The 25,591-nt window shown below is 39.9% G+C and overlaps 1 protein-coding gene across 4 annotated transcripts in view; it reads right to left on the reverse strand.

The window, feature by feature from the left end:
• Positions 1–11,355: 11,355 nt before the first annotated feature.
• The window catches only part of Wasf1 (WASP family member 1), a 49,752-nt gene continuing 35,516 nt past the window's right edge, over positions 11,356–25,591 (reverse strand). For 3 of the 4 annotated variants that reach the window (XM_013115787.3, XM_005073242.4, XM_013115788.3), the window contains exons 3-9: positions 23,168–23,302; positions 18,945–19,098; positions 17,806–17,923; positions 16,492–16,664; positions 15,224–15,403; positions 13,268–13,896; positions 11,356–12,210 (exon numbers count right to left, since the gene is read on the reverse strand). In XM_013115787.3, coding sequence (XP_012971241.1) covers positions 12,053–12,210; positions 13,268–13,896; positions 15,224–15,403; positions 16,492–16,664; positions 17,806–17,923; positions 18,945–19,098; positions 23,168–23,302 — 1,547 coding nt within the window. In that variant the 3' untranslated portion in view covers positions 11,356–12,052. The remainder of the gene's footprint in view (positions 12,211–13,267; positions 13,897–15,223; positions 15,404–16,491; positions 16,665–17,805; positions 17,924–18,944; positions 19,099–23,167; positions 23,303–25,591) is intronic. The other variant, XM_013115789.3, reaches the window with a different exon arrangement.

Genomic DNA, 25,591 nt, shown 5'->3' on the forward strand with positions numbered 1-25,591 from the left:
GTAAAAACAACTGAAAAACTTGAAAAAGATACTTTGAAAGGGTAACTACTACTTCTTTTGATCAGCAAATACAATAATCTCTTAATAAAATAATACCAAATCAAACCCAACAGCATATAAAAGAGATGATGATCAAACATCCACTTCTAGAAGTACACATATATTACTAAAATGAGAGAAAACCACATCCGAGTGATAAAGAAAAAATGTGACAAAATTCTACTCTGTATCAGGATAAACACTTTGCAAAGAGGGCTGCAAGGGTGCTCCGTAAATGGCAAAGGGGACTACGAGAGTCCTGCAGGTGATAGTCTGATAGGAAATAGCGCTTTCCCACTGATGATGACCCAAGGCATGGAAGCTTATGCTTGGGCCCTTACCACTTGTACAATGCACTGAAAGACGCAGCTAGGGTTACAGAAATAGACACCATGGAGGTCAGAAAGAAAGCTCAGTAACTGCTCGTGGGTGGCTGAATCTGCTCATTAGAGGTGCAGAGTTCTTGAGACTGTCTTAAGAAGCCGTCTTGCTATATAGCCTTGGTACTTCCTGTGGACCAACCTCGAAGCAGCCTCCGGACTCCACTGTTTCAACCTCTGGAGGCTGAGGAGTCCAGGTGTGTATGTGCCATCATGCTCAGCTCCTAGAGACCGGCAACTGAGCCGCTTCAGCTACAACAGCACACAGACACACACAGCAGCAGAAATAAAGACGTACAGTGATCAGGCTATGCTGCTTCTGAATGTCTCGTCTGTTATCTGCCCTCCCAATTCTAAACTAACACAGAAAAGCAAAGGACCAAGATGCCTGAGCACAATCTCACAGGAAACCGGGGAACGTGCTGCGTTCTGGCTACCAATCCTTATTTAAGACTAAGAAAACTGATGAGGATGTGGGCTACAAATACAGGCATTCATCTACCTACACTTTCAGCATTACTGTCCACATATATCAACCCCTGACAGATGACAATACAGATGTAAATGATGAAAACAGTCTCTAGAAGTGAACATAGGACCATAATCTCAGCACAGGAAATTCTTTAAATAGAACACACACACACACACAAACATACGGAATGATAAAAATAAACTTCACTAAAGTGAGTAACTTTTCCCCAATGGCAACCACTAAAAAAAAGAGATCTACCACAAAAGGAAGTCACATAAAAGTATGCGGAGTCTTACTAGATATCAGGGAAAGGAAAATTAATTAAAACTTCAAGGACATTTTGCCACATGCCACACAAATGACTAAAATGAAATAGTTTAATCCCCAAGGCCACAACAGGGTATGAAGAAATGGAATTACGACTGCTACTAGAAGTACAAATTTGTCAACTGTTTTGGGGAAGAGATGGCATTATCTTGTAAGACTAAAAAGATGAGTGTCCTGTGACTCAGTCCACTTATTTGTAAAAGTTCCCAAATATAACCAGGCACGTGACTTTAATCCCACCATTCAGGTGGCAGAAGCAGATGGATCTCTGTAAGTTCAAAGCCAGCTTGATCTACAGAGCAAGTTCCAGGACTAGCTCAAAAAGCTACAGAGAAACCCTGTCTCAAAAAAACAAAAAAAGTCCCAAACATGAAGTAGTCATCAACTGTGAATGGATAAACTGTGACATTTGTGTTACCATTAAGCACAGACACATAAAAACATGGTTTCAATCTCACAAAATTTTAACATGTCAGACACACAAAGCATATCTGTATAATGAAACCAAAGGTTCATTTATTTATGCATATCTCCAAATTTAGGCAAAATCAGACAACAAAAATTAGATTAAATTTTCCCACTGGAAAAAAGTTACTCATTTTAATGACGTTTCTCTTACCATGTGTGTGTGTGTTCTGTTTTTTTATTTTCTTATGCTAAAGTTAGAATGATTGTTGACTACTAGAGACTGCATCATTTACATCTAGGTTATAATCTAGGCATTACAAGGCATCATGAGAGATGCCTCTGAAGTAATAACAGTATTCTACTCTGTGACCTAAAGGGAGTTACTGACAGATTATGGAGCTAAAAATGTATATTTTCCTATATACATTTCTCACAATAAAAATATTCCAGAATGAAAGCAGGGTATCTGGTTAGTTGGCCCTTTGCTCTGAGCTATTTTAAAAGCAGTGCTAAGCAGTTTACATAGAACCACACAATTCTGCTTTTCTGAAAAGCCTTGCTAATGGTAAAAAGTCTATTGTCAAAGAATTGTGGAAAATTACCAAGCCAACAATTAAAACTTTGATCTCATTTCAATATGCTCTAAAAGGTAAAATTAACACCTGAGCCACAGAGATGCCTTCCAGAGAAAATGGACCCCTGCTGACAGAGTAAACTGGGCAGACAAGATAACTCAGACATGAAAGAAGCAAACGTCAAATCTCAAAGGGATTCTCTGTTCTGAATTACACCGTCATCCTAGCAGGGTCATCTCTGACAGGACACTTAAAAGGCAGACTCTAGGCTGGAAAGATGACCATGGAAAGGGCAGCTAGAGCTATTTAATCTGGAAATACAAATTCTGCAGGTGAGGCAGGGAAAGAGGGTCTGTATCCTACCCTAAGAGAAGGAAGACGGGGAGGAACGAAATCTCAGGATGAGAGGATGGTTGGCTTGTGTGATCTGACAATTTGGAAGAGCCCATGAATGCACATGAGAAGAGGAAATCAAAACAGCACTGTAGTGAACTAGAATGCTCCAACACAGAAATTTAATCATGGAATTAGGCCAGGCTGCTGGAAAACAAAACAACCAACCAAACCAACGCATATAAACTGCATACTGGAGCCGCTGTAAGTTCACCAGCCTCAACTATTGCTTCCTGATAATTTCCTATTGATAATTTCTCTACAAAGCTCACTCTACTCACTCCCATTGTTGTGCCCAAATTCTGAACCACAAAATCACCAAGAGGCCCACTTCGATGCAAAAGCAGAGTCTTTATTGTAGAGGTTTAACGAGCTAACCCCATTAGCTCGGGCCCTTTCACCCCACCACCATGGCGAATGGCTGGAGAAAGACTCCCAAGCAACCTCGAGGCAGGGATCTTAAAGGACAGTGTAAGGGGAGTGTCTAGGGGTATGAAACAGTATCAGGATTGGTGTGCTTCCAGGTTTGGGTGACCTGCCCTGTGTTGATTGGTCAACTGGTGGTTATGGCCCATAGGCCCTCCCAGTGCGGTTGCTATGTTCTGCATGTCACTGTTGTGCACTGTCCATAAAGCACACCCAGAGCCATAAAGCTAACTTCTGATTGGTTCCTTGCCACGAGGGCATCTGACCTTAGTGACCAGGACGAGCGGCAAGGTCATGCAAGCACTGGTTAGCCTGTAATGGCTGCTAAAATGAGGGACTGGTCACTCCACCATCATTAACGAGTCCCCTGATCTACCTGAAACTCCAAATAGCACCACACGTCCCTCCAAACCCACTTCTCCCTCACTATTCCCTTGTAGCCAGGACCCTAGAAGGCATCTTGACTCTATCCTCTCCAGTAACCTGGTCTAGTATAGCTAAGCCTGCTGTTCTCAACCTGCGGGTCTTGAGCCCCTTTGAAGGTCTAACAGCCCTCTCACAGGGGTCACCCGTCAGATACCAGATACTTACATTATGATTCATAACTAGCAAAATTACAGTTATGAATAACGAAAATTATTTTATGGTTGGAAGTCACCACATGAGGAACTGTATTAAATGGTCACAGCATAAGGAAAGATGAGAAGCGCTGGTCTAAGTAACCCTATCTCACCCGTGCTATCACCGGTTCTAATCACCTGCACACGTCCTTCTAACTCATTCACATTTGTAGTCACCAGTTAGGTTTTAAAATTATATTCTAATGTCACCTCTCCAGTTTCATTGCCCTTTTTGGGGCGTCTCTCTGAAGACTGCTCACGATTCATTCCTCCCTTCTCCATTTCTGGCCATTGCATCCCATGCATGATGTGCCCTGAACTTTTCCTGCCTTACAGAGAACTTTCTGTTGAAGCAGAGACCCCTCTCTTTATTCCAACACTTGTCTGTCAAGGTATGCCTCAAGCCCTCAATGCTCTTCCCTTTGGACATGTGACCTGACTTCTTAAGTTTGGTCTCTCTGACGGTTTGAATGAGAATGTCTCCCATAGGCTCATATATGTGAATACAACATCTTCAGTTGGTGGGACTTTTAGGAAAAATCTCAAAGCTTGGTCTTGTTGGAGGAAGGGTATCACTGATGAGGGCTTTGAGGTTTTAAAAGCCAATGCCATTCCCAGTTAGCTCTCTGCTTCCTGTTTGTGGCTTCAGATGTAATGCCTGCCTGCCTACTGTTACATTCCCCACCATGATGTGGGGACTGTAACCCTCTGGAAAGATGAGGTCCGAATTAAACACTTTCTTTTGTAAGCTGCTGTGCTGGATAATTTTATGTCAACCTGACACAAGCTACAGTCATCTGAGTGGAGGGAACCTCAATTAAAAAAGTAAGATCCTGCTATAGGGCGTTTTCTCAATTAGTGATCAATGGGGGAGGGTCCAGTCCATTGCTGGTGCTGCCATCCCTGGGCTGGTAGTTCTGGGTGCTATAAGAAAACAGGCCATGGACCCCAGACTGACAGCTGGGAAACCAGTATAGGACCAACCCAGACCCCCTGAATGTGGGTGTCAGTTAGGAGACCTGGGCAATCTATGGGGCCTCTGGCAGTGGATCAGTATTTATCATCCCTAGCATACAAATGGATATTGGGGACCAGTTCCACATAGAGGGATACTCTCTCAGCCTAGACACACGGGGGAGGGCCTAGGCCCTGCTCCAAATGAAATGACAGACTTTGAAGATCCCCCATAGAAGGCCTCTCCCTCCCTGGGGAGCAGAAAGGATAGGAGGTTGGTGGGGAGCAGGGGAGGAGGGGAGTGAGAGGGAACTGGGACTGACACATAAAACAAGCTTGTTTCTAATTTAAATAAAAAGGAAAAATACATAAAAAAATAAAAGAATGTGGAAGACTTTGTTCTAGGAAAGCAGTTGAATGCTGTAAGCAGGGCTTAAAGGGTCATTCTAGTAGGAGCTTGGAAGACAGTACTGCTAAGATCAATGTGGACAATGGGGCCCAGTGAAGAGGATTCAGAGAGGAACACTAGCCACGGGGCTGGAGACCACTCTTGTGATATGCTGGCAAAAAATGTGGCTGCCTTTTGCCTTTGTCCTAAGAATCTGTTTGAGGCTAAACTAAAGAGTTTTGAACTAATTTTGCTGGCAGAAGTGATTCCAAGATAGCCTAATATTGACTCACTTGGTTATTAGTAACGATCCTTATTAGGCAGGTGAAAAAAATCAAGCAGGGAAAAAAAAGTACAGTTTGGAGAGAAAAAGAACACACCAGGAACTTTAATGTTGAGCTAAGGCTTGTGCTGAAAAGGAAAAGGAGAAATGGAAGAAAGGGATTGTGCTACCTCCAGGGCAAGATTCTTGTAAAAAGGAAGCTTATGCAACACAGGAAAACAGAGCAAATCAAAGTTTATGCAAATGTAATGGGGGCAGTTTCTACCCAAAGCCAGAGGCCACATTTGGCAGCGTCTACCACATGGTTCTGACTTTAGACTCATGATGCAGAGGTAAAGGAGTTGTGACTGTTATGGATATGGTGTGAGATGGGACCTTTGGCAGATCCCATGGCGGGTAAGACAAATACACCATCAGGCAGAACTTGTGCGGAAAGTTTACTGGGGGAAGGCAAGAGAGAAGACAGAGAGAGAGAGAGAAAGAGAGAGATAGAGAGAGAGAGAGAGAGAGAGAGAGAGAGAGAGACAGAGACAGAGACACAGAGAGAGATAGACAGACAGAGACAGAGACACAGAGAGAGACACAGAGACACAGAGAAGAAGGATGCCTCCTCTGAGAATGGGAAGAAAGAAGTGGGCAGAGCTTGCCTCTTAAAGTGACCTTTGCGCCTGCATACAGAGCCAGGGTACAGCTTCCCCATGGCGGCCAGGTCCCCAAGGGGTGGGCCAGGATGGTAACAGTGACATCTTCAAAGAAAGCCTCTGAGGCCAGCCATGTGGCAGGGGAGTCCCTGAGAGGTCACTACATAAAGCTGTTGAGAGTGAAGCCTGGATTGTATCTGAGACTCCAAGATGCTGGAGATGCCAGAGAGGTAGACATCTGCCAAGTAGAGCTACAGACAGGGAATGGAAGTAGCTAAGAAAGAGAAGTATGTTTCAGTCTGCAAGAAAAGGGAGGGTGGAACCATCTAGACCTTCTGACGTTAGACACCGACGACAGAATTTGGGGTTTGCCCTGCTGGGTTTTGGTCTTGCTTGGATCCAGGACTTCTTCATTATGTACCATTTCCTTCTTTTTGGAATGGTAAAGTATATTCTGTACCATTGTATGTTAGAAGTATATGATCTGCTTTTTTATTTTGTAGGTGGTTATAATTAAAAGACTGCCCTGAGTTTCAGAAGAGACTTTGGATTTTTAAACTATACTGAGACTGAGAAGCTATGGGGACTTTGGAAGTTGAACTAAGTGCATTTTGCATTATATGGCTATGGGCATATCAATGGTCAAAGAGTGACATGCGGCAGTTTGAATGAGAATGGTGTCCATGAGCTCCTATGTCTGAATACTCAAATCCTCCCTCAGTAACACTGTTTGGGCAGGATTAGGAGGTGTGGCCTTATTGGAGTAGACTTTGAGGTTTCAGAAGGCCACAGCATTCCCCATCTTGTCTCCTTCTACCTCATGCTTGCACATCAGGATACAAGTTTCAGCTACGGCTCCAGCGCCATGCCTTGCCTTCCTGCTGCCACACTCACTGCCATGATAGTCACAGTCTCACCCTGAGACAGAAGCCCCCAACACTCTTTCTTCTGTAAGTTGTCTTGTCGTGGTGTTGTCACAGCAACTGAAAAATAACTAAGACAGTCTCTGTACTGTAAGCTTCCCTAATGCAATGTTCGCTGTGCTTAGCTTATCTGTATACTTAGAAAGGAGGGCTCTGTCTATTCACAGCGATGGCCCCAGTACCCAGGCATCAACCCTGTCGGCATAAAAATAAGTCATTCACTAAATAGAAACAGAATAAAGAATATAAACATCTCTCATAGTAGGAAATAAGCTCATTTTAGAGTGATCTAAGTATTTCCTATGTATTTTCACTAAAGTTAGAAGTATACTTCATGTTCTTCAGGAATACAAATAAAATATACACTAAGGAATACTGGAAGATGTTAAAATAAAAAACATATTGTGATTAAATAACTCTTGTGCCTTTTTTGTTATTTCAGGTCAGAGAGGTAGATGGAGAATTTTATTAGTCTTGAAAATATCTGTGCTCTATATCACAGAAATAATATTGGAAAAGTTAGCTTAAAGGCAGGATGGATAAACAAGACAATTATCAAAAAGTCTTTGGAGTATAACACACACACAGCATCCTGTAAGGACATACATGCACACTCAATAAAATACTCAAAATCATTACAAGTTTACATAAAAGAGAATACATACCCTGAAAAAGACTTCAATACATGCTCAGTGGTGTGTGTGTGTTTCCCCTTAAAGTAAAAAAAGTCAGAGCAGCTGGCCTTACAATAATGAGAAAAAGGTATTGATAACTAGCTTAAAAAAAAGGGCCTCAAATGCTCATTCAAGGCTGTATTCATTCTTCACTCAGAGCCTGGCTGTCAGGCTTGAAAAGCAGCAGCGATTACTGCTGCATTCTACAGTCCAGTCATGCAGAACATAAATAAATGTGCTCTTCATACAGCAATGAATAAATGGGGGGCTCATTATATGTATTACAGGGGCCTATGCATTCTGCTTGGCTTCAATAAGTTGCCTTTAATTAATTACAATTATTTACATCCAACTAAGAAATCCCTTATTTGACATTTTATCAGTTTAACACAGAAACACTATCTTTCAATCCTGATTTGCACAATGGGTATCTTTTTTTTATGTTGGTATATATGCAGTTCTTATCAAGTGAATTAACAGAGATAATGGGTTCAAAAAGGAACTTCTTTAACTGTTTAGAAGCTTGAAATAATCTATCTTATAGTTATTTCAATTGAGGGAGAAGGTTTTTAAAACAGCTGGTATCAAGAGAAAAATGGAGTACGGGTTGGAGAGATGGCTTAATAGGTGTAGTTGGAGAGAGGCATCGGAAGCTGTTGCAGAAAATCCAGGTTCAGTTCCCAGTATCCACATAGCAGCTTGCAACTGTAACTCTAGTTCCAGGGGATTCAATAACTTCTTCCTGCTTCTCTGCACACCATACACATTAGTGGTACACATACAGAACTACAGGCAAAACACCCATATACATAAAAATAAATCTTCAAGAGGAAAAAAGTGGATGGAAAATTTAAAAAAGTAAGCAACAGTGCCTATTTACTGAGGTTAAAGTTAGTTCTATTTTGAAAATAACTCATGAGAATTCCCACTAAAACACAATCAGTTTTGCTTTCTACACACACACACAAAACTTCAGAAATGTTAATGATTGTTAGCTTTTGGCCAGAAGCCATTCCCATACTTTCCACTTACTGGAATACACACAGAGACACACAGACACACACACACACTGATGATATTAAGACTATTTCCCCATCAACTGTTACTGAGGTTAACAGAGAAAGACATTTTAACAGAAAGGAGTATTTTAAGAGTCCTAGGTAACAGAACAAAAAAGGGCATATCTGAAGTTGTTTATAATAATAATTTTGGAGTTGCCTTTTCGTGCCTAGCTGTCTTGTGAGTAATCTACTTGGCAAACTCAAAAAGGTAATGACTGAAATGCAAAGAGGGATGAGTGTTTGTCAAGGAAAGCCTGCAATGAAAGATCGAGGGAAATGAAAGGAGGAATATGTTGAGAGATGGACACATAAGAAAGGGTAGGACTTTCTAAAAATAAGCTCACAGGAGGCGCTTCCTAATTCATGCAACACAAGCTAAATTAACATTGTTTTTTTTTTTTTGTCTCATCTGCTCAGATTATTAAAAGCTCTGGAGGAACGTGGTGACACCTTAACATACCTTGTAAGCCTGAAGCTAGTGGATCTCCCTCACTCAGGAATAGTGAGAGAAACACCCCTTCCATGTACAGGCAATGGCTGCACTCCTCCCCACCGTGTGACTCACATTACTGGGAGGAAGGGGAAACAGAGTCCACAGATGCCACAGGGAGTTCCAGTTTCAAGCAGGTAACTAAAAACTGTTTGCTGGATTTGGTGACATGTGGAGAACGGGTGCCCACAACATATACTCATTCTATGTTTGTGGATAGCCCCAGAGAATATGGGGAACAGTTCAGTCCTAAGAAGGTGGTCATTACCCATTAGCTTTCATTCTTTTTATGGAAATAGAGCTGCTTTCTCAGCAAAGTAAGCCAAATATCCTACACCAAAAGGTTACTTTGACTCTTTGATGGGCACTGTATCCAGCTCCTTTAGTCATGGTATCTCCTAGAGATATTCCCCAAAACAAAAAGAAGAGATTATGTACACTGTGGTAAGTAATATACACCTCTAGGTTTTACTGACAAGCACATCTATTTTATTACTAAAAAATCGCCAATTTTCTTTTCCCTTAACTGTTCAAACCTCATGCCACTATGTTTTAGTTATCTGGCGATAGTTAATCTTTATAAAAAATATACACTAAGGGCTGGAGATGCCTCAGTAGGTAAAGTCTCTATCCCACAAGTCTAAGGACCTGAGTTTGGATACCAAGAACCCATATAAACCTTGACGTGGTGGTGCTTAGCACTCCTACATTACGATGTGAGAAAGTCTACAAGCTTACAGGCCAGTGAGCCTGAGGCATGTAGTAGTAAGCAACACCAGCCCATCTCCTAAACGAGGGGAAAGATGAGGATTGACACCTCAAGTTGTCTTCTGGCCTCCACATGTGCAAACACATACACGTGTGCCCTCTCCCGCACGCATGTGCAAACATATACACAGATTTTTTAATGCAAGTTCCAACTTTTAATTATAATCACACTTAAGACAGACTTTAAACTGCCATATTTTAAGTTAAACTTGATACTATATTTTCCTAAGGCTGGAAAGGAGTCTTGAATGGTTTGAATTCTTGCTCAAAACCTGTGGTTCTCAATCTGTGAGTTGAAACCCCTTGTGGGGGGTTGTCAAACAACCTCTCACAGGAGTTGCATATTAGATATCCTGCATATTAGACATTTACAATTTACATTATGATTCATAACTATAGCAATGAAAATAATCTTATAGCTGGGGGTCACCACAACATGAGCAAATGTATTAAAGCGTCACGGCATTAGGAAGGGTGAAAACCACTGTTCTACTAAACTAAGCTATCTAAAAGACTGAATCAAATCTTTTGTTTATTGAAACCATTAGAAAATTTTTATATACACAAATCGAATTGCCATAGCAGGACTTAGTGCATCATTTCTATTTTACAAAAATCCCAGGTCTCTGGTTATTTGCTTAAATACCTCCCATATTATCATGGTAGCAAGTGACTATGGATCAACCACCTCTTCCCCCAATAATGACTCATGAAATACCCCACCTCAAAACTTAGATGCGAGACAATACGCACTTACAGTTTGTTCATGAGCTCATGTGTCTGCAGTCAGGTGACAGGAAGGAGGTGAACCTGGGCTTGGCTACTTTAACAGGGTCTCTCTTTGGTGTCATTCTCACCAAGTAAGGACAGACTGGAGACGGGGAGGGAGTGGGGTAGGCATGGGGAGGAGGCCTATGTGTAGACCTGGTGTAGCTGCACTGTAGGCACACGCATCTGGTCAAAGCGAGTCTTAAGAGAATCCCAGATACAAGGAACACAATGCGCCTCTTGATAAAGAACTGGAAATGAAACTGCAGGATGTGGACACAAGCAAGGCTGAAGAGTGCGGTCACGAGAAACAAAACAATGAAAAACTGACCTGCCCTGACTCCAGCTAGCTGTTCTGTTTTGTTTTGAGACCAGAACCTTACCATGAAGCCCTGACTACTGACCTCAAGCCTCACCCTTGTCAGATTCCATGTGCTGGACCACACTGCAGGTAAGCAGTCAGCTGGTTCTCTTAGCATCTTTAAGGAGAGTATAACCTGACTCCCGTCACCTTCAAGTGATACAAATACAAACAACTCATCCTTACACAAACCTGTCCAGTGTGATGATAAACTGACAATAAGGCCCGCAGAGGGCAAACAGCAAGTAGGAACGTTAATCTCGTAAGAAAGCATGGCACAGAAGTTCCCACTTAAAAAAACTCAGAGGGCTTACACAGCTCAAGGTCCTTGAACTCTTTCACACACTACCTATGCATTTAGAAGCTACCTTACAACAGATTCATTCAAAGAGCGACACTGGAAATCTTTAAAATGAACCATTTATTACATCAGATTGTTATTCTCACGTTATGTAAGTTACACATATGCTTATTCTGAGTATTTCACATGGAAAAAATTTAAACTTCTATAGGCAAGCAAAACTGTACCACACAATATATAAGTGGGAAAGGGGTTCTGCTAAACGTTCAAATAAGGCAAGTATTTAAAACAATAAAATGATAAAAAAAAATTAGCCATTCCTTAAGAGAATTCAACACTACAAGCTAAATGTTCTTTCTGAGTGTATTCATATAATCGAGGCAGTGTTTCTTCATTTAAAACATCGAGAAATGGAATAAGGCTCATTAACAGACACAGCTGCCTTCAAAATTTCACGCTCAGTTGCTTTCTTTAGATTAAAAAAAAAATCACAAAGTGCACAATTAAGGTATATCAAAAACTGAATCTGCTACTCTATAACAACAGCTGTCCATGCTTAATACTTAGTGGTTTATTGGACCAAATTATATTTTTCCAGGGAGGGAAAAAAAAGCCACTGTAAAATATTTAGTTTGAAATATATGCTAATACTTCTCAGAGAAATAAAAAATTATGGAGGAAAAGGGTTATTCATTATGAGGAATAGGAAGCAAAACACTAGAATGACCAAACATTTTCAAAGAACAAGCGCCACAAAGGACATGGGCATTCAGTCTTGCAATACATAGCAATGCAATTCCTTACTCCAGCCAGTCTACTTCATCGAACTCAGAGTCATCTTCCGAATCACTATACTCCACAGCAATACGCCGAGACAGGATGGTGGCAACATCGTTTTCAATTCGCTCATGCTTAGCTTCCTGTTCACGCTGCTCTTCTACTTTTCGTAGCTGAATACCTGATACAGCAAAGCCAAACCAATTTAAAATCAGAATGCAAAAACCGGATATAATCCTTATGGATTAAAACTAAAGACATATGAGAAATACTAATGGGAAAATAAAAAGCAAACTCCACTAAAAGAATTTAAAGGAACTGTATTTGAGTTTTAAGTCTTTTGCTTCATAATCACCTGTAAATCAGATCCTGAACCCTCAGCTATTCCTGGGGATATCTGTATTTACCCATCATGCTCTGCTGTGCCTCATGCTCATCTGTAACCAGATTGACACACTTCTACTACCTTTAGGGGCAAATGAACTGCTGAATATATCTTCTGTGGCCTTACTGTCCTCTGTACCTGAAGGAAAGGCACTATCATTTTCTATACTCTTGACTCCTGCTTAGGAAGTGTTGAATTAAGAAATGAATAAACATGATCTTTTTTGTTCCTAAGTGAAGAACCTTTAACCCTTTATTAGAGGTACCTGGCAAAACAATTGCCAATTATACCCCAAATAAATAGTTTCTGCACTAAAAATGCCATTTTAAGGAGGTTAATAATATGCAGAGATTTTTTATTAAGTTTTCTCTATCATTGAAGTCCAATGCCTTATGTTCTTTTCTTTTCTTTTTCAGACAGTTTCATGTAGCCCAGGCTGGCATAGGACTAACCATGGCCAGGAATCACCCAGAACTTCTGATGCCCCTTATGCCTCCAGGGCTGGGATTACAAGTGTATGCCACTATGCTCAGTCTTACGCGGCACTAAAAATCACGCCCAGGGCTTTGTGCACACTCGGCAATAACTCTATCAACTAAACGACATTCCCAACCACAAGCTTTTGATTTCTCATTCACTTTAAGGAACCCTTTAAGTATGAAAACAAAATAGTTCAGTGTTATGTTTTTCCTGAAAAATCACTCAAAATATAAGTTCTAATAGCTGTTTTTTAAATACCATTTGTACCATAACATGGTCACCCAAAATTGGGGGACACAGTACTGCCTGTCCTAAGTATTTAGGAGATTTTCAGTGTTGCTGTAACAACGCTTTTCATGGCTGAGAAAATTACCTTTTCGTATTGCTTCCAGTAGTACACTCCTTGCGTCACTGATTACAGGTAGGGTGGATGGATGACGCTTTGGCTCAGAAGCAGGTATAACTTGTGATGGAGGAGATGGGGGCATTAATGGAACATGGGGACCTGGGGCAGTAGATGGAGTTGGATGCAGCCCAGAGGGAGGGTGAGCAAGAGCTGCAACTGTGACGGGTGATGACGGCCGAATGCCTGGTGGTGGCAGAGGAGGCGGAGGTGGGGGCGGAGGCAGTCCCTGCACTTCTCCTTGCGGGAGTGGATGAACTGGTACAGTCTCACATACTGGGGCAGCTCTAGCTACTGGTGGAGAAGGCTGTACTAGAGGAGGAGCAATTGGAGGAGGAGCTGGGTGAAGAACGCCAGGGGCAATCTGAAGAGGAGCTGGAGGTGGTGGTACTGCTGGAGCTTGCAAAGCAGTGGTTGGAGGTGGAGGTGGGGGAGGTACTGGTGGGGGAGGAGTTGAAGTCATCGAAGCTCTTAATGAAGAAGTTGACAAGGCAGATGGCAGAGGTGGGGGGGGAGGTGGGGGGGTGGGGCTCACAAACACAGGTGCTCTGCCTGCAGCCGGCGACTGGGGGCGGTTTTCTATCAAACCTGTAGCAGAGCTGAAATGATAAAGAGATCCTAAAAGTTACTGAACAGGAAACTAAAGAGAAAATAACTATAGAAATTATAAATGACTATCAGTAGCTACATCAATAGACCCGTTAACAAGTTCCTATAGAAAATTTACATTATTTAACATTGTCTCAAAAGAATGAGAACTGAAAGTGTACAAGAAAATTAATGGGTAGTGCTTTGGTTTATAATAATCTAACTTTCTGAACAGTTTCAACTTTGTATGCAACTTTCATATCCACTCAAGAGTTCTATGCCTACTTTAGTAAATAGTGTTCAATTCTGCATTGTGACAGGAGTCTAAGGAGATGCAACAATCACCACACTGCAGTATCTGTCCTCACACTTACTGCAAAACTTGGCTAATATGATCATGGTGTATTTATACTGAAGCTGTTAAGGCTCATCGTATGTCATTTCACTGAAGTCAATGCCAGCTCATTAAAAACCACAACAGGAAATTTACAGACCTTTTTCTTCCTAAATGTGGCATATCAAATAAGTGAGTGATACGAGGCTTTTGTGGTTTGTACTATTTTAAACTAATAATGGGGAAGCTGGGCTGAATTTTTCTATTGGAAAACTTTAATATGCCTATGTAAAAAAATGTCTAAGTTGGATAACTGACCACATTAAATTTCAAAATACCCTTACTGAAATATTGCTACAAGAAATTGCCTAGTCTCTTTGAAATATTACTAAAATATTTTTTTAATGTAAACTAACATCTTTGGCCTCCATATTTTAGACCCTTACCACATTGTAAAAATTTGTTTTTCTTAATAAATTGTATAAGATAATGCTAGTTAACAAAGCTGTAATGACATGAAAACACAAACCTTTGAAGCAACTAGCAATTAGCTAAATGTCCCCAGGAGAATGTGCTTGCTCTAATCAGAGGAAAAGCAAATACATTTTATAGGCCAAAGGCTCCTTGTTTTGTGAACCAAGTTTTGTTTCCCATGGTCATTTATGGACATTCTCCAGCTGCTTGCACACAACGATGGCAGACTAGAGCCCTTGTGACAGACACTATTTGTTTTTTTTTTTTGTTTTGTTTTTTTTTTTGTTTTTTTGTTTTTACAAGACAGGGTTTCTCTGTATTGTTTTCGAGGCTGTCGGTCCAGCCCAGCCTCAAACTCACAGAGATCCACCTGCCTCTGCCTCCTGAGTGCTGGGATTAAAGGCGTGAGCCACCACCGCCCGGCTGATAGACACTATTTGTTCAGAAAGCCCCACATGCTCACTATTGATCCTTTAGAGAAGGCGGCCACTGGTCCCTAAGACTAAGCGCTATGAGGCTGTCCTACGTACCTGATACAGGTGGGTATTGGTTTTGCATCTCCTGCTCCATGCATTGGTGGAGGTGGAGGTGGCTCATGCGGTCTGACTAAGACCCTCTCCTCAGCTCTGGTCAGAAGTTCACTCATCTGACTAAACGGCAAGGCAGAAAGTGAGTAAGATCCATCCATATGATCCACGTATGTCTGTGGTCTGAAAGAAACAGACATGAAGAATAGTGTATCTATTAGAGAAATGAAATGTTACATGAGTGCCAACAGTTTACCTCTGTGTGAATTATTTTTAACCAGTAAAACATAAAAACCAGAATCTATTACCACTTGAACATTTTTTTTCTTAAACTAATGACTTCCAAAAGTTTTGTAACAAGAAAAAGAAAAATGAGATTTAGATAAAATTTTAGCTGAACATGTGAAGATCTGTATTTACCAACTGCAGTGAATTCTGGGAACAAAGCTGGATTAATAGATGTGCAAAACATGTCACAAATTACTTACACTGGTAAACAGGCCAGACTAACACCTAAGTTTAACTGTAGCAGCATGCGTAGCTACAGATTTTGTCTGTTTAATTTCCATTCTTCCAGTAACATAGCCAACTAGTATCTCTCAGATGTGCATTTCTCTTAAAATAGGCACCAATATTTCAGTTATACCTCTATGTGTTATTCAAAAGAAGACGTGAAGCTCGATTCCAGTGAGTAGGTATGATAATACATATATAAATTTTCCCACAGAAACTTGAAAGCACGTGTCTGTTATGGTAGCACATTACTTAGATAGGACCCCTGACCACTGAGAAAGGAACAGTACCTAGTGCACATGTCTATAAGAGAACCCTGTCTGAAATCCCTGATATATCTGAATTGGAGACTTGGAAAGAATAGGAAGTTAGGGGACTGGGAAAGAACAGAATTGAACCTCTTCTTATCTCTAGTTTCATATGTGATAAATCAGTAAATCAAAAATATTCTAGACATACTCTGCTATGTCATTCAACACAGTCTGCCTGAAATATTGAGAGGTACTTAGGTTTTCAGATAAAAGCTAAAACAAATCATCTCTTTAAACATTTCTTTGTACAAATGGCAACACAAAGTCCACATATGGAAAGGACCTGCCAAAGGAGGTTGGATTTTAGCAGGTCAGGGCAGAAATTATTTCTATTACAACAGAGCCTTACAACTCCACAGCTTGGGAGCCAAGACTTAAAAGTATAGAGAGATATTATAAGAAAATCCAATGTTTAGCATTCATTCAAAAACAAAATAAAAAAAAAACCTTGTTTCAAAATGAGAGGCTGGGCCATTAGCAACTTCAATATGCTTATGTAGGAGATCAGCGTCATCTTCAGCCAGCTCTGGACCCTGGGCCAACTTCTGCCATTCTCTCCGTCTGTCATGAGGTGCTCTTGGCACTTTTTCAGGTTCATGAGGACGATCTAGATTTTTCTGCTATAACAGAAGTAATGACACAAAGCCAAGTGATGAAATATTAAATACTTAAACAGAGGTTATAATAATCAAAATAAAATTCCAAGGTCAATGTTTAAAAAGGCAATGTCATCATGATGTAGCAAAACATAGAAGCATTTTACATGTACATTAAGAGTTAAAAGTGACCAGAGTTCACTGTAATCCCAGTTCTCACCATGGTTTTATAACTCATTTTAAAACTGAGGAGTTAGATACGAAATGGTGTGCCTAGACGTAAGGGAGAAAATCCTTGGGATGCAGACAAGTCGCTAACTCTGACTGCCACATGTACTATTTTTTAAATAAGTCTCACAGTTTTATCATGGTCAGAACCATCTACCCCTAGTCAAATTACTAGGATACTTTATTTTCCATATGGGAAATGGCCAAACATTCCTATCGGGAGATAGCATAGAAAGGCCCGGAGAAGGTCAAATATCAAATATCAAATGCCCAAAGGGACAAAGCAAACAACACATATGAAGGAAGCCTGTCAGGCAGAAGGCGGGGCATGCTGTGAATTAGATAGGCATGGCCATCTAGGGAATTCTACTTCCAAGTTTCAAAACCCTCGTGCTTAGCAAACAAAACCTGTGTTCAGGAGCACTTTGCTTGCCAGCACCAGTCTGCAAACTCCAGTGAGAACACAAGGGCACTGTCCAGCACGTAAGAATGCAACAAGAGGGCATTATAGGGACTGAGGGAAGAGAGGTACACAAAGGCATGGTGAGACAGCCTGTGCCTCTACTGTGCCAAAATACAACGTGTTCCTTCCTTCTATGTACTTTAAAAATCATCCACAGGAAATAGAGCAGATCCAGGGAAATTTTATCAGAAAGTAGAAAATGACAGCATAATAGACTGGCAACAGGAGTTTCGTGAGAATACAACAACCTGTTGAAAACAGCTAGAACACATGGTGTCGCAAAAAACAATTGGATTAATTTACCACCTTTATTCCACATCTACACAATATTCCTTTGTGATCTCTGTAGTTAAGGATTTTAATGCATGGGTCCAATGAAACAGGACTGTCCAAGTGTAGGTTAATGAAGTTTCCCGTGTGCAACAACATATGAAGACATAAATGTAACTCCAAGCTTTTGAATCTCTTTAATACCTTCTGCTTTCTCTTTTCCTTCCTCTTATCCTCTGTATCTTGCAACATCTTTTCTTTCCACAGATCAAAGAAATATGAAGGATTGGTATAAAACTTCAGCCCTTCCTTCCCATCGTCCCTGAAATACAGTATGTCCAATGCCATGTATTAGGTGAGACATAGCAACAATCAGACGAACTTATCACTCAAGTGTGTGTTCCCCACATCACAGCCCATTATATAGCATAGCATGTGTTACAGTATTGCCTCCCATGCACTCAAGGCAAGAGGCATGAGGGCCACGAGTTCAAGGCCATTCTGGATTTCATAAAGAGATCATGTCTCAAAATGAATAAATATTGCCAAAATAGAGCATTGTAGGAATACATTTTTTATTATATAAATCAGAAATGAAACTATAGAAAATGAAAAGGCAGAGCTTTTCAGAGTTAATACTAATAGTTTGTAGTACTGCTGTTCAACACTAAGGCCCACTTCTGCTGAATATGAAATTTCCTAAGTCCTTTGAGAAAAGTCAATAATTATAAATAGTTCTGCAGAAAACCTAAGTCTGGAAAGAAGGAACACTTAGAACAGAGAACCTCTACTGTTTCCACCAGTGTTTTAACAAAGTTAGCATCTCACTAAACTCAAAAGGTGTTTCTTAATTTCCAGTTCAACATTGGCATTTATTTACATCTGTCAACCTGCCCACTGAACTACAGCTTCAAATAATTGAAAGAATTCCCAAGAAACACCAATTCCAGACTTCACTGGAGGAAGTAGTGGAAGGAATTAAAAAACTACATATTTGTAATTCAGAAAGTGGAGATATACATATCAAGAACAGATAGAATGCAATAATGATGTCTGTTATTGTGGAATTTTTAGCTTCATTTTTCTGATTAAATCCTAAAATTAAATTAGAAAGACAACGACAACTTCCTTGGCACAATTCCATGGTAACCGCTTTGCTAGTGGATCTTTATAATAATTACTTGAACAGGTCCTGTCTTGTGTATCACAGCCTGTGACGCTCACCTAACAAAGAAAGGCTTTCTGAAAGTGATAGGTGGGAAGGTCATTCTGTTGACAAGAACCAAGTGGGATGAGCGCAGTGTGTGACTCAAGCATGAGAGAGACACCTGTATTCTACTGACCTGTAAGGAGTGAGGATATTGAGTGGCGGAGGCTGCTCACAGACATCATATGTCTCCTGCAATGGGATAGGCAAAGTCTTGCGGTCGAAAAGCTGCTGATCTTGAATTGTAGAACTTCGGAAAGCTTTTCTCATTGTTATATCTTGCAAAGATACTAAAACAAAGATCACAAATTCATTTTATTTTCCTAAGACAACTCAGTTGAATGACTTATCAATGCTGCCCATTTATTTCTAAGCTAGTATGCCACAAAAGGTTGTGTACCTTTGGTGACATCATCAATTGGGTCAGTCTAAATACTCTAAATTTATTCTGGTCATTCTCCGCCTGATTTTCTAGGTGGTTTCTCAAGCTCAGAGGGTCCTAATGACACATTTCCAACAGTTCCTTCTCTTTGCCAGCTATTCTTACTCACCCCACACAACTTAACCTCTTTCCCTTTTCCCTGTCATCTTTCCCATCTACTCTCTTTCTCATTAGCCTATAGTCAAAAGAACCTGAAGGAACTACTTACCAGCAGCATTCTAGGTTACATAGTGTCAACTTCTTGCAATATACACTATAACTATTACATGTGAGGATCTATATCAGCTTGACTTTACTCTTTTAGTTGTAGTATAATGATTTCCACCTCATCATAAACTTTTGAAGACTTAGACTTTCTTGTACATTAGTGCCCCCAAGTAATTGGTAAAGCACAATCACCTACGTGATGATTGAAAGCTAACTTCATTTATTTTTGTAGTGTCCAGCATATTAAAATAAGGTATACATCAAAATACTGCAGTTTTGACATTCAGAGTGATTTCTTCACATTAAAAAGCTGGGTAAAGCTGGGCGGTGGCGGCACACGCCTTTAATCCCAGCACTTGGGAGGCAGAGGCAGGTGAATCTCTGTGAGTTCGAGACCAGCCTGGTCTACAAGAGCTAGTTCCAGGTCAGCCTCAAAAGTCACAGAGATACCCTGTCTCGAAAAACCAAACCAAACAAACAAACAAGCTGGGTAAAGCCAGTATCGGTTGCCCCCAGCACTTGGTAGGTGAAAGCAAGAGATTTGCCACAATTTTCAAGACAGTCTAGTTTATAGAGTGGGATTCTATCACAAAACAAAACTAGAAACAAAAGATGAAGATCTTATATACAGAATATGTATGGCCTTAAGTATATAAATGCTGTATACCACAGCAATGTCAGTAAACAATTACAATTTTTAATCATTTTCCCTAAAGTACCGTATCATTTCTTACACGTAAAGTTTATGAACATCTGGATCTGAGGACAAGCAGAGCGGTGGGGCTGGCTCTGCAACTGTGGCCACAGCGTAGCCTCATCGTCAGCAAGGCCACCCTCCGTCTTGTGAAATACTTACAAACATCGGAGTACAATTCAGAGATAGGAAAAAAAGGTTTCTCCTACTATAATCAGAAAGTGGGTTAGCAGGGGTTTGATGAATAAATACTGTGGTGACAAATGCTTTCACTAATTCTCTTTTCAGTGAACCTTTCTACTTTTCAGGGAAACCAGAACTGTTTGTCCACCTTTAAATACAAACAGTCAAAGCTAGAAAATACACAACAGGCTCAACAAATGACGCTAAGCAGCCCAGCAGAACAGAAACCGAGATCTGGTTTTGAGGGTAATTCTTCCCACAATACTCATACTGTTTTCAGGCTGGGCAAAGAACATGGATTAATTGTTGCTGCTTCCTCACGCAACTTATCAGCTCTAACCAGCAACCAAATCGGAGCCCGATGACAAATGTCCAAAGCCATTTTGGTAAAGGATATAAAAAGCATTCAAAATAGTAAGTCCTTCTCTAATGTCAACTCTTCCCTGTCACACACCACTATGACAATGTCCCTTCCACTTGAAAATATCTTTTATTACCTTAACAGTACTATACACACAGTAAGTATGTTAGCTCAATATTCTTGTAAACAAAATTGAACTAAATATAATTGTATACATTTCTATAACATTTTCACATTTTCTTAGTTACTTGGCAATTTCACGGTTGGTACCACTTAAAGATAATTGAAAATACTTTTATCATACTCTGTAGTTTAATTATATGTTCATAATGTTATTTTCTTTGAATTCCCACTGAATTTCAAAGCCCAGATTGAATCACAAATCTCCACAAAACAATTCTAATTATTCATATTCAAAACAGTTAAGTGTTCAGCTCTTAGATTCAGAATTCTTCTACATTCTTCACATATTTTAAAGGAACTACAGAAAAAAATAAAGAAAGCTATGTATAGTTCTGACATCTCACACCTTTAGTCATTTGCTGGTATCAGTATTTTTATTTAATGATGGTGTTAAGACATTTATTAGCATTTAACAGTATGAGAATAACCAGAATGTAATACATACATGCATCAAACTGTCAAGGAAGAAAAACAATAAATTCTATATTTGAAAAGTAATAGCATTTTGAAATTAAGTGTTAATTTCATTATACATGAAAGCAGAATTTACATAGGAATTATTACATGGTATACATTTGTAACTAAAACCTTAAGATGAAAATGTTGATATAAATTATATTTGAAAGAATATATGGTTATAATGTACTTCTCAATAACAATTAGATATATTTTAAGAATTTCATGAAATGCGATTAATGTACAAAAATATACTTTAAAGGAAGGCTCTAAGAAAGTCAACCTACATGTAAAACATACAGATGATGTGGACCTAGATGTGTTGATATCTTGTTTATACTCTAACAAATAAAGCTGGTCTGAAGATCAGAGGGCAGAGCTAGCCGCTAGTTAACCATGGAGGTCTGGAGGTCTTATACAGACAGACAGAGGAAGTGATAAGAAGGGAGGAGACAGGAGCTCAGCTTCTTTTAGGCTGGGAAGCTGAGGAGGTGAAGGTGGTGTGGCTTGCTTGCTCCTTCATCTCTCTGCTCTTTTGGCTTTCACACCCTAATATCTGACTCTGGGTTTTTATTATTAAGACCTATTAGAACTCGTGCTACACCTAGAATACAGGGACACTCTTAGAACTTCACAATAAAAAGGTAATCCAATTTTAAAATGAAACATATAGGGGCAAAGAACTAAATGGATATTTCTCCAAGAAAATATACATAGAGCTCTAAGCTCAGTATCATTAGTCATCAGGGAAATACAAACAGATGTGAAGAACAAAGTGGAAGACATGGGTCACAAGAGACCACTTACTGTGTCATTCACTCCTATGACATATCCAGACTAGGAAAATCCATTGATAGAGTATATTAATGACAAGACACAGGCAGGATGGAAGAAGGAATGTAGAGTGGAGCCTCCTTATGGAGTGATAAAAATGTGCTAAAATTGACTGTAATTATAAAACTTGGTTAAATATGTTAAAAAGACCTTGCTGAACTGTATCACAATTTAATGAATGATGTACAGCCGGGCGTTGGTGGCACACGCCTTTAATCCTAGCACTTGGGAGACAGAGGCAGGCAGATCTCTGTGAGTTCGAGGCCAGCCTGGTCTACAAAGTGAGTTCCAGGACAGCCTCCAAAGCAATACAGAGAAACCCTGTCTCGAAAAACCAAAAAAAAAGAGTAAACAAATAACTCATTAAATAATGCCAAAAGGAGTTATTCAATCAAGATATTAATCCTTGCCAGGCGGTGGTGGCGTACGCCTTTAATCCCAGCACTCGGGAGGCAGAGGCAGGCGGATCTCTGTGAGTTCGAGGCCAGGCTGGACCGATAGCCTCCAAAACAATACAGAGAACCCCTGTCTCGTAAAAACCAAAAAAAAAAAAAAAGATATTAATCCTAACATTCTACTCTTCTACTCTTTGCTTTAAAATTATTTAATGTTTTTATTGTCTAAATTTTAGATCTATAACTTTAATTTATACTAAAAATGTTATTCACCAAAAAAATTTGTTGAGTATATTATGAAAAATACACATGAAACAATGCTCTATAGTATATAAGTGAAAATGGTATTCTCAGTTTCATTTCTTTTTATGGATTAAAAAAAGCAAAGCAATCCAGGCAGTGATGGCACATGTCTTTAATCTCAGCACTCAAGAGGCAGAGGCAGGTGGATCTCTATGAGTTCAAAGCCAGCCTGGTCTACAGAGTGAGTTCTGTATGGACACAAAAGGTCAGGGGTAGACTGCAACATATTCACACTTAATACTGTTGAGAAGCATACTCATCTCTTTTAATGCACTGTAAAGAAAAACACAAATAAACTTACATTCTTCTTCTTTAGGGTCCAGCTGTGTGACACTAACAGACAAACGGTCCACACGTTCTTGCAATGAGTTAACTCTGAAGGAAAAACTATGTGCTTCATTGAATAATTCTCCAAATATGTCTTCAGCATACTTACCTAAGCAAATATGAAACACACCATAAGTAACACAGCTGTGATCACGCACTCACATCAAGCAGTTTAACAGCCAAAAGTACTGTCCTGTTACACATGACATTTATCTGGAACTGCCTTTTAACCCTATCCTAACGTTACTCCGCAATGCAGGGTGAAGGTAGGTGGGGGAGGGGGGCACACAATGGACTGACTCTACACCCTGCCTTCCTACATTCTGCTTGGTGACTTGTATCTAAAATGGAGACTTTAAATGCGTCATACTTAACTTCCAGATGAGGTTTGTAAAAATACATACAAATAACATATCTTTTCACCCCATAATCAGCATCTATACACAGACTCCACTGGTGCTGGATTTCAGCCAGAGTGCATAATACAAGTCTAGTTACTGTCTCAGGACATTTTACCTTCTATTATAATTTCTTTTAAAAATCATCAAAAAGCTAAAAATTTTCAACTTTTCTATTTATTTATATCCTTACTACCAAAAACTAGAAATCAAAAATAACCAGAAATCCTCTGAAGTTCACAAATCTTAAACAGAGGATGATATTTTAACAAATATGAGAAAATTGAAAATGCAGAGTAGGCTCAAATCTTTCCTTCATTCACTGTGAGGCACTGGTATCCATTCCCTCAACTGTCATATAAGAATAACACATAATAAGTAACAAATAAAATATCTTACATATAATTATATTTGCATATACATATAAAGAGATATAAAAATTCAATAACAAATATCTATCTCAAAGACATTTTAAGAAAAGACGATACAGGCAAGAAAATGCCTGATTGTGACTATAAGATTGTACAGTAAGACTCAGTGACAGGCCATCTTAGTGTAAGAACCTCGAGCAGAGAAAAACATCTAACTGTGGTGTGGGACAGTGTTCAAGGTTTTCCCGACAGTTTCCTGGCAGGTAAGAAAGTTGTTACAAATAGGATACAAACACAAATGTTAGGGTCACAGAGATGCAAAGTCTACTCCATCTCTAAAAGAGTCAGTTCAAAACAAGGAACTTTCAATAGTTTGCAAATGCTTGAGATTATAAGCAAGTTTTTAGCTGCTGCGCTGGCTAGTTTTATGTTAGCTTGGTACAAGCTAGATATTTGAAAGAGGGAGCCTCAATTACAAAAATGCCCCCACCAGATTGGCCTGTTGAGCATCTACTTGACTGATGATTAAAATGGGAGGCCCACACTGTGGCTGGTGCCACCCTTGGGCTTGGTGGTCCTGGGTGCTCTAAGAAAGCAGACTCAACAAGCAATGGGGAGTCATTCTTGTATGCTCTGTGAAGACACCAATTCCTGCCTCTAGGTTCTTTCCTTGAGGGATGGATGGAGTGTGGTATCAGAGTTGCAAGAAATGAACCCTTTCTTCTCCAATATTGCTTATGACCATGGTGTTTCATCACAGCTACAGAAAACCTAACTACGACAGATACATTTGTATTTTTCTAGAAAAAGGGTTCATAGCTTTTCAACAGCTTCAAAAAGTCCACGACACTATCCCCCATTTGTTTAAATGCCGTTTAGTTGATAGCATCCCATCCATTCTCTTTACATTCCTTACATTTCATATCTACCTCCCTTTCCCTCTGGAAAGAGGTAACAGCTTCAGTATGAAACTGATGTATACATATATGAAGCTCAACTATGCTTCAATGAGACCATTTCTATACAATGTCATTATCTATGAAACAAAGCATAAAGCCTCATCTACTCTTCAGTCCTCCAGTCAGCTTCATCAGTCACCAATGTCAAGTCACTTCTCCCCATGGACACATGATTCTTGCCTCTCATCCTCTCCTTTTCAAAATATTTCATTCTTTAAAGACCCAACTCAATCCATACTTCACTTCAGAGGCCGCCTTAAATCATAACTCACCATGATTACTCTTTAAAAATAGTCTGTGCAATCTACAGTTCATTCCAACGTTAATTAGATGCCTGTTCATTCTATTCAGAATGGTTTCTATACTTCTTCCACTAAATGAGATATTATTTTGGGAAAACAGCCACAAACCTGCAACATTAAACAGACCGTTCAACTTGATCTGTCCAATGTCTGTCTCCTTATGTTGTCTTACAAACCCAGTCCACCTATCCCCTCTCCTGCTTTCTAGCCTATGACTTGCCTAGAGTCTATGGTTTAGATAGATTGTTCCCTGGAGGTTTATGTGCTGTAGGTCTGGCCTATGGCATAGTGGCACTGAGACGGTAGAACATCACAAACCGGGGACCAGGACAACATGATTAAGTCACGGAGACATCTTTCGAAGGCTC

Source organism: Mesocricetus auratus, unplaced genomic scaffold (assembly GCF_017639785.1).
Source record: "Mesocricetus auratus isolate SY011 unplaced genomic scaffold, BCM_Maur_2.0 Super-Scaffold_100018, whole genome shotgun sequence".
Lineage (NCBI taxonomy): Eukaryota > Metazoa > Chordata > Mammalia > Rodentia > Cricetidae > Mesocricetus > Mesocricetus auratus.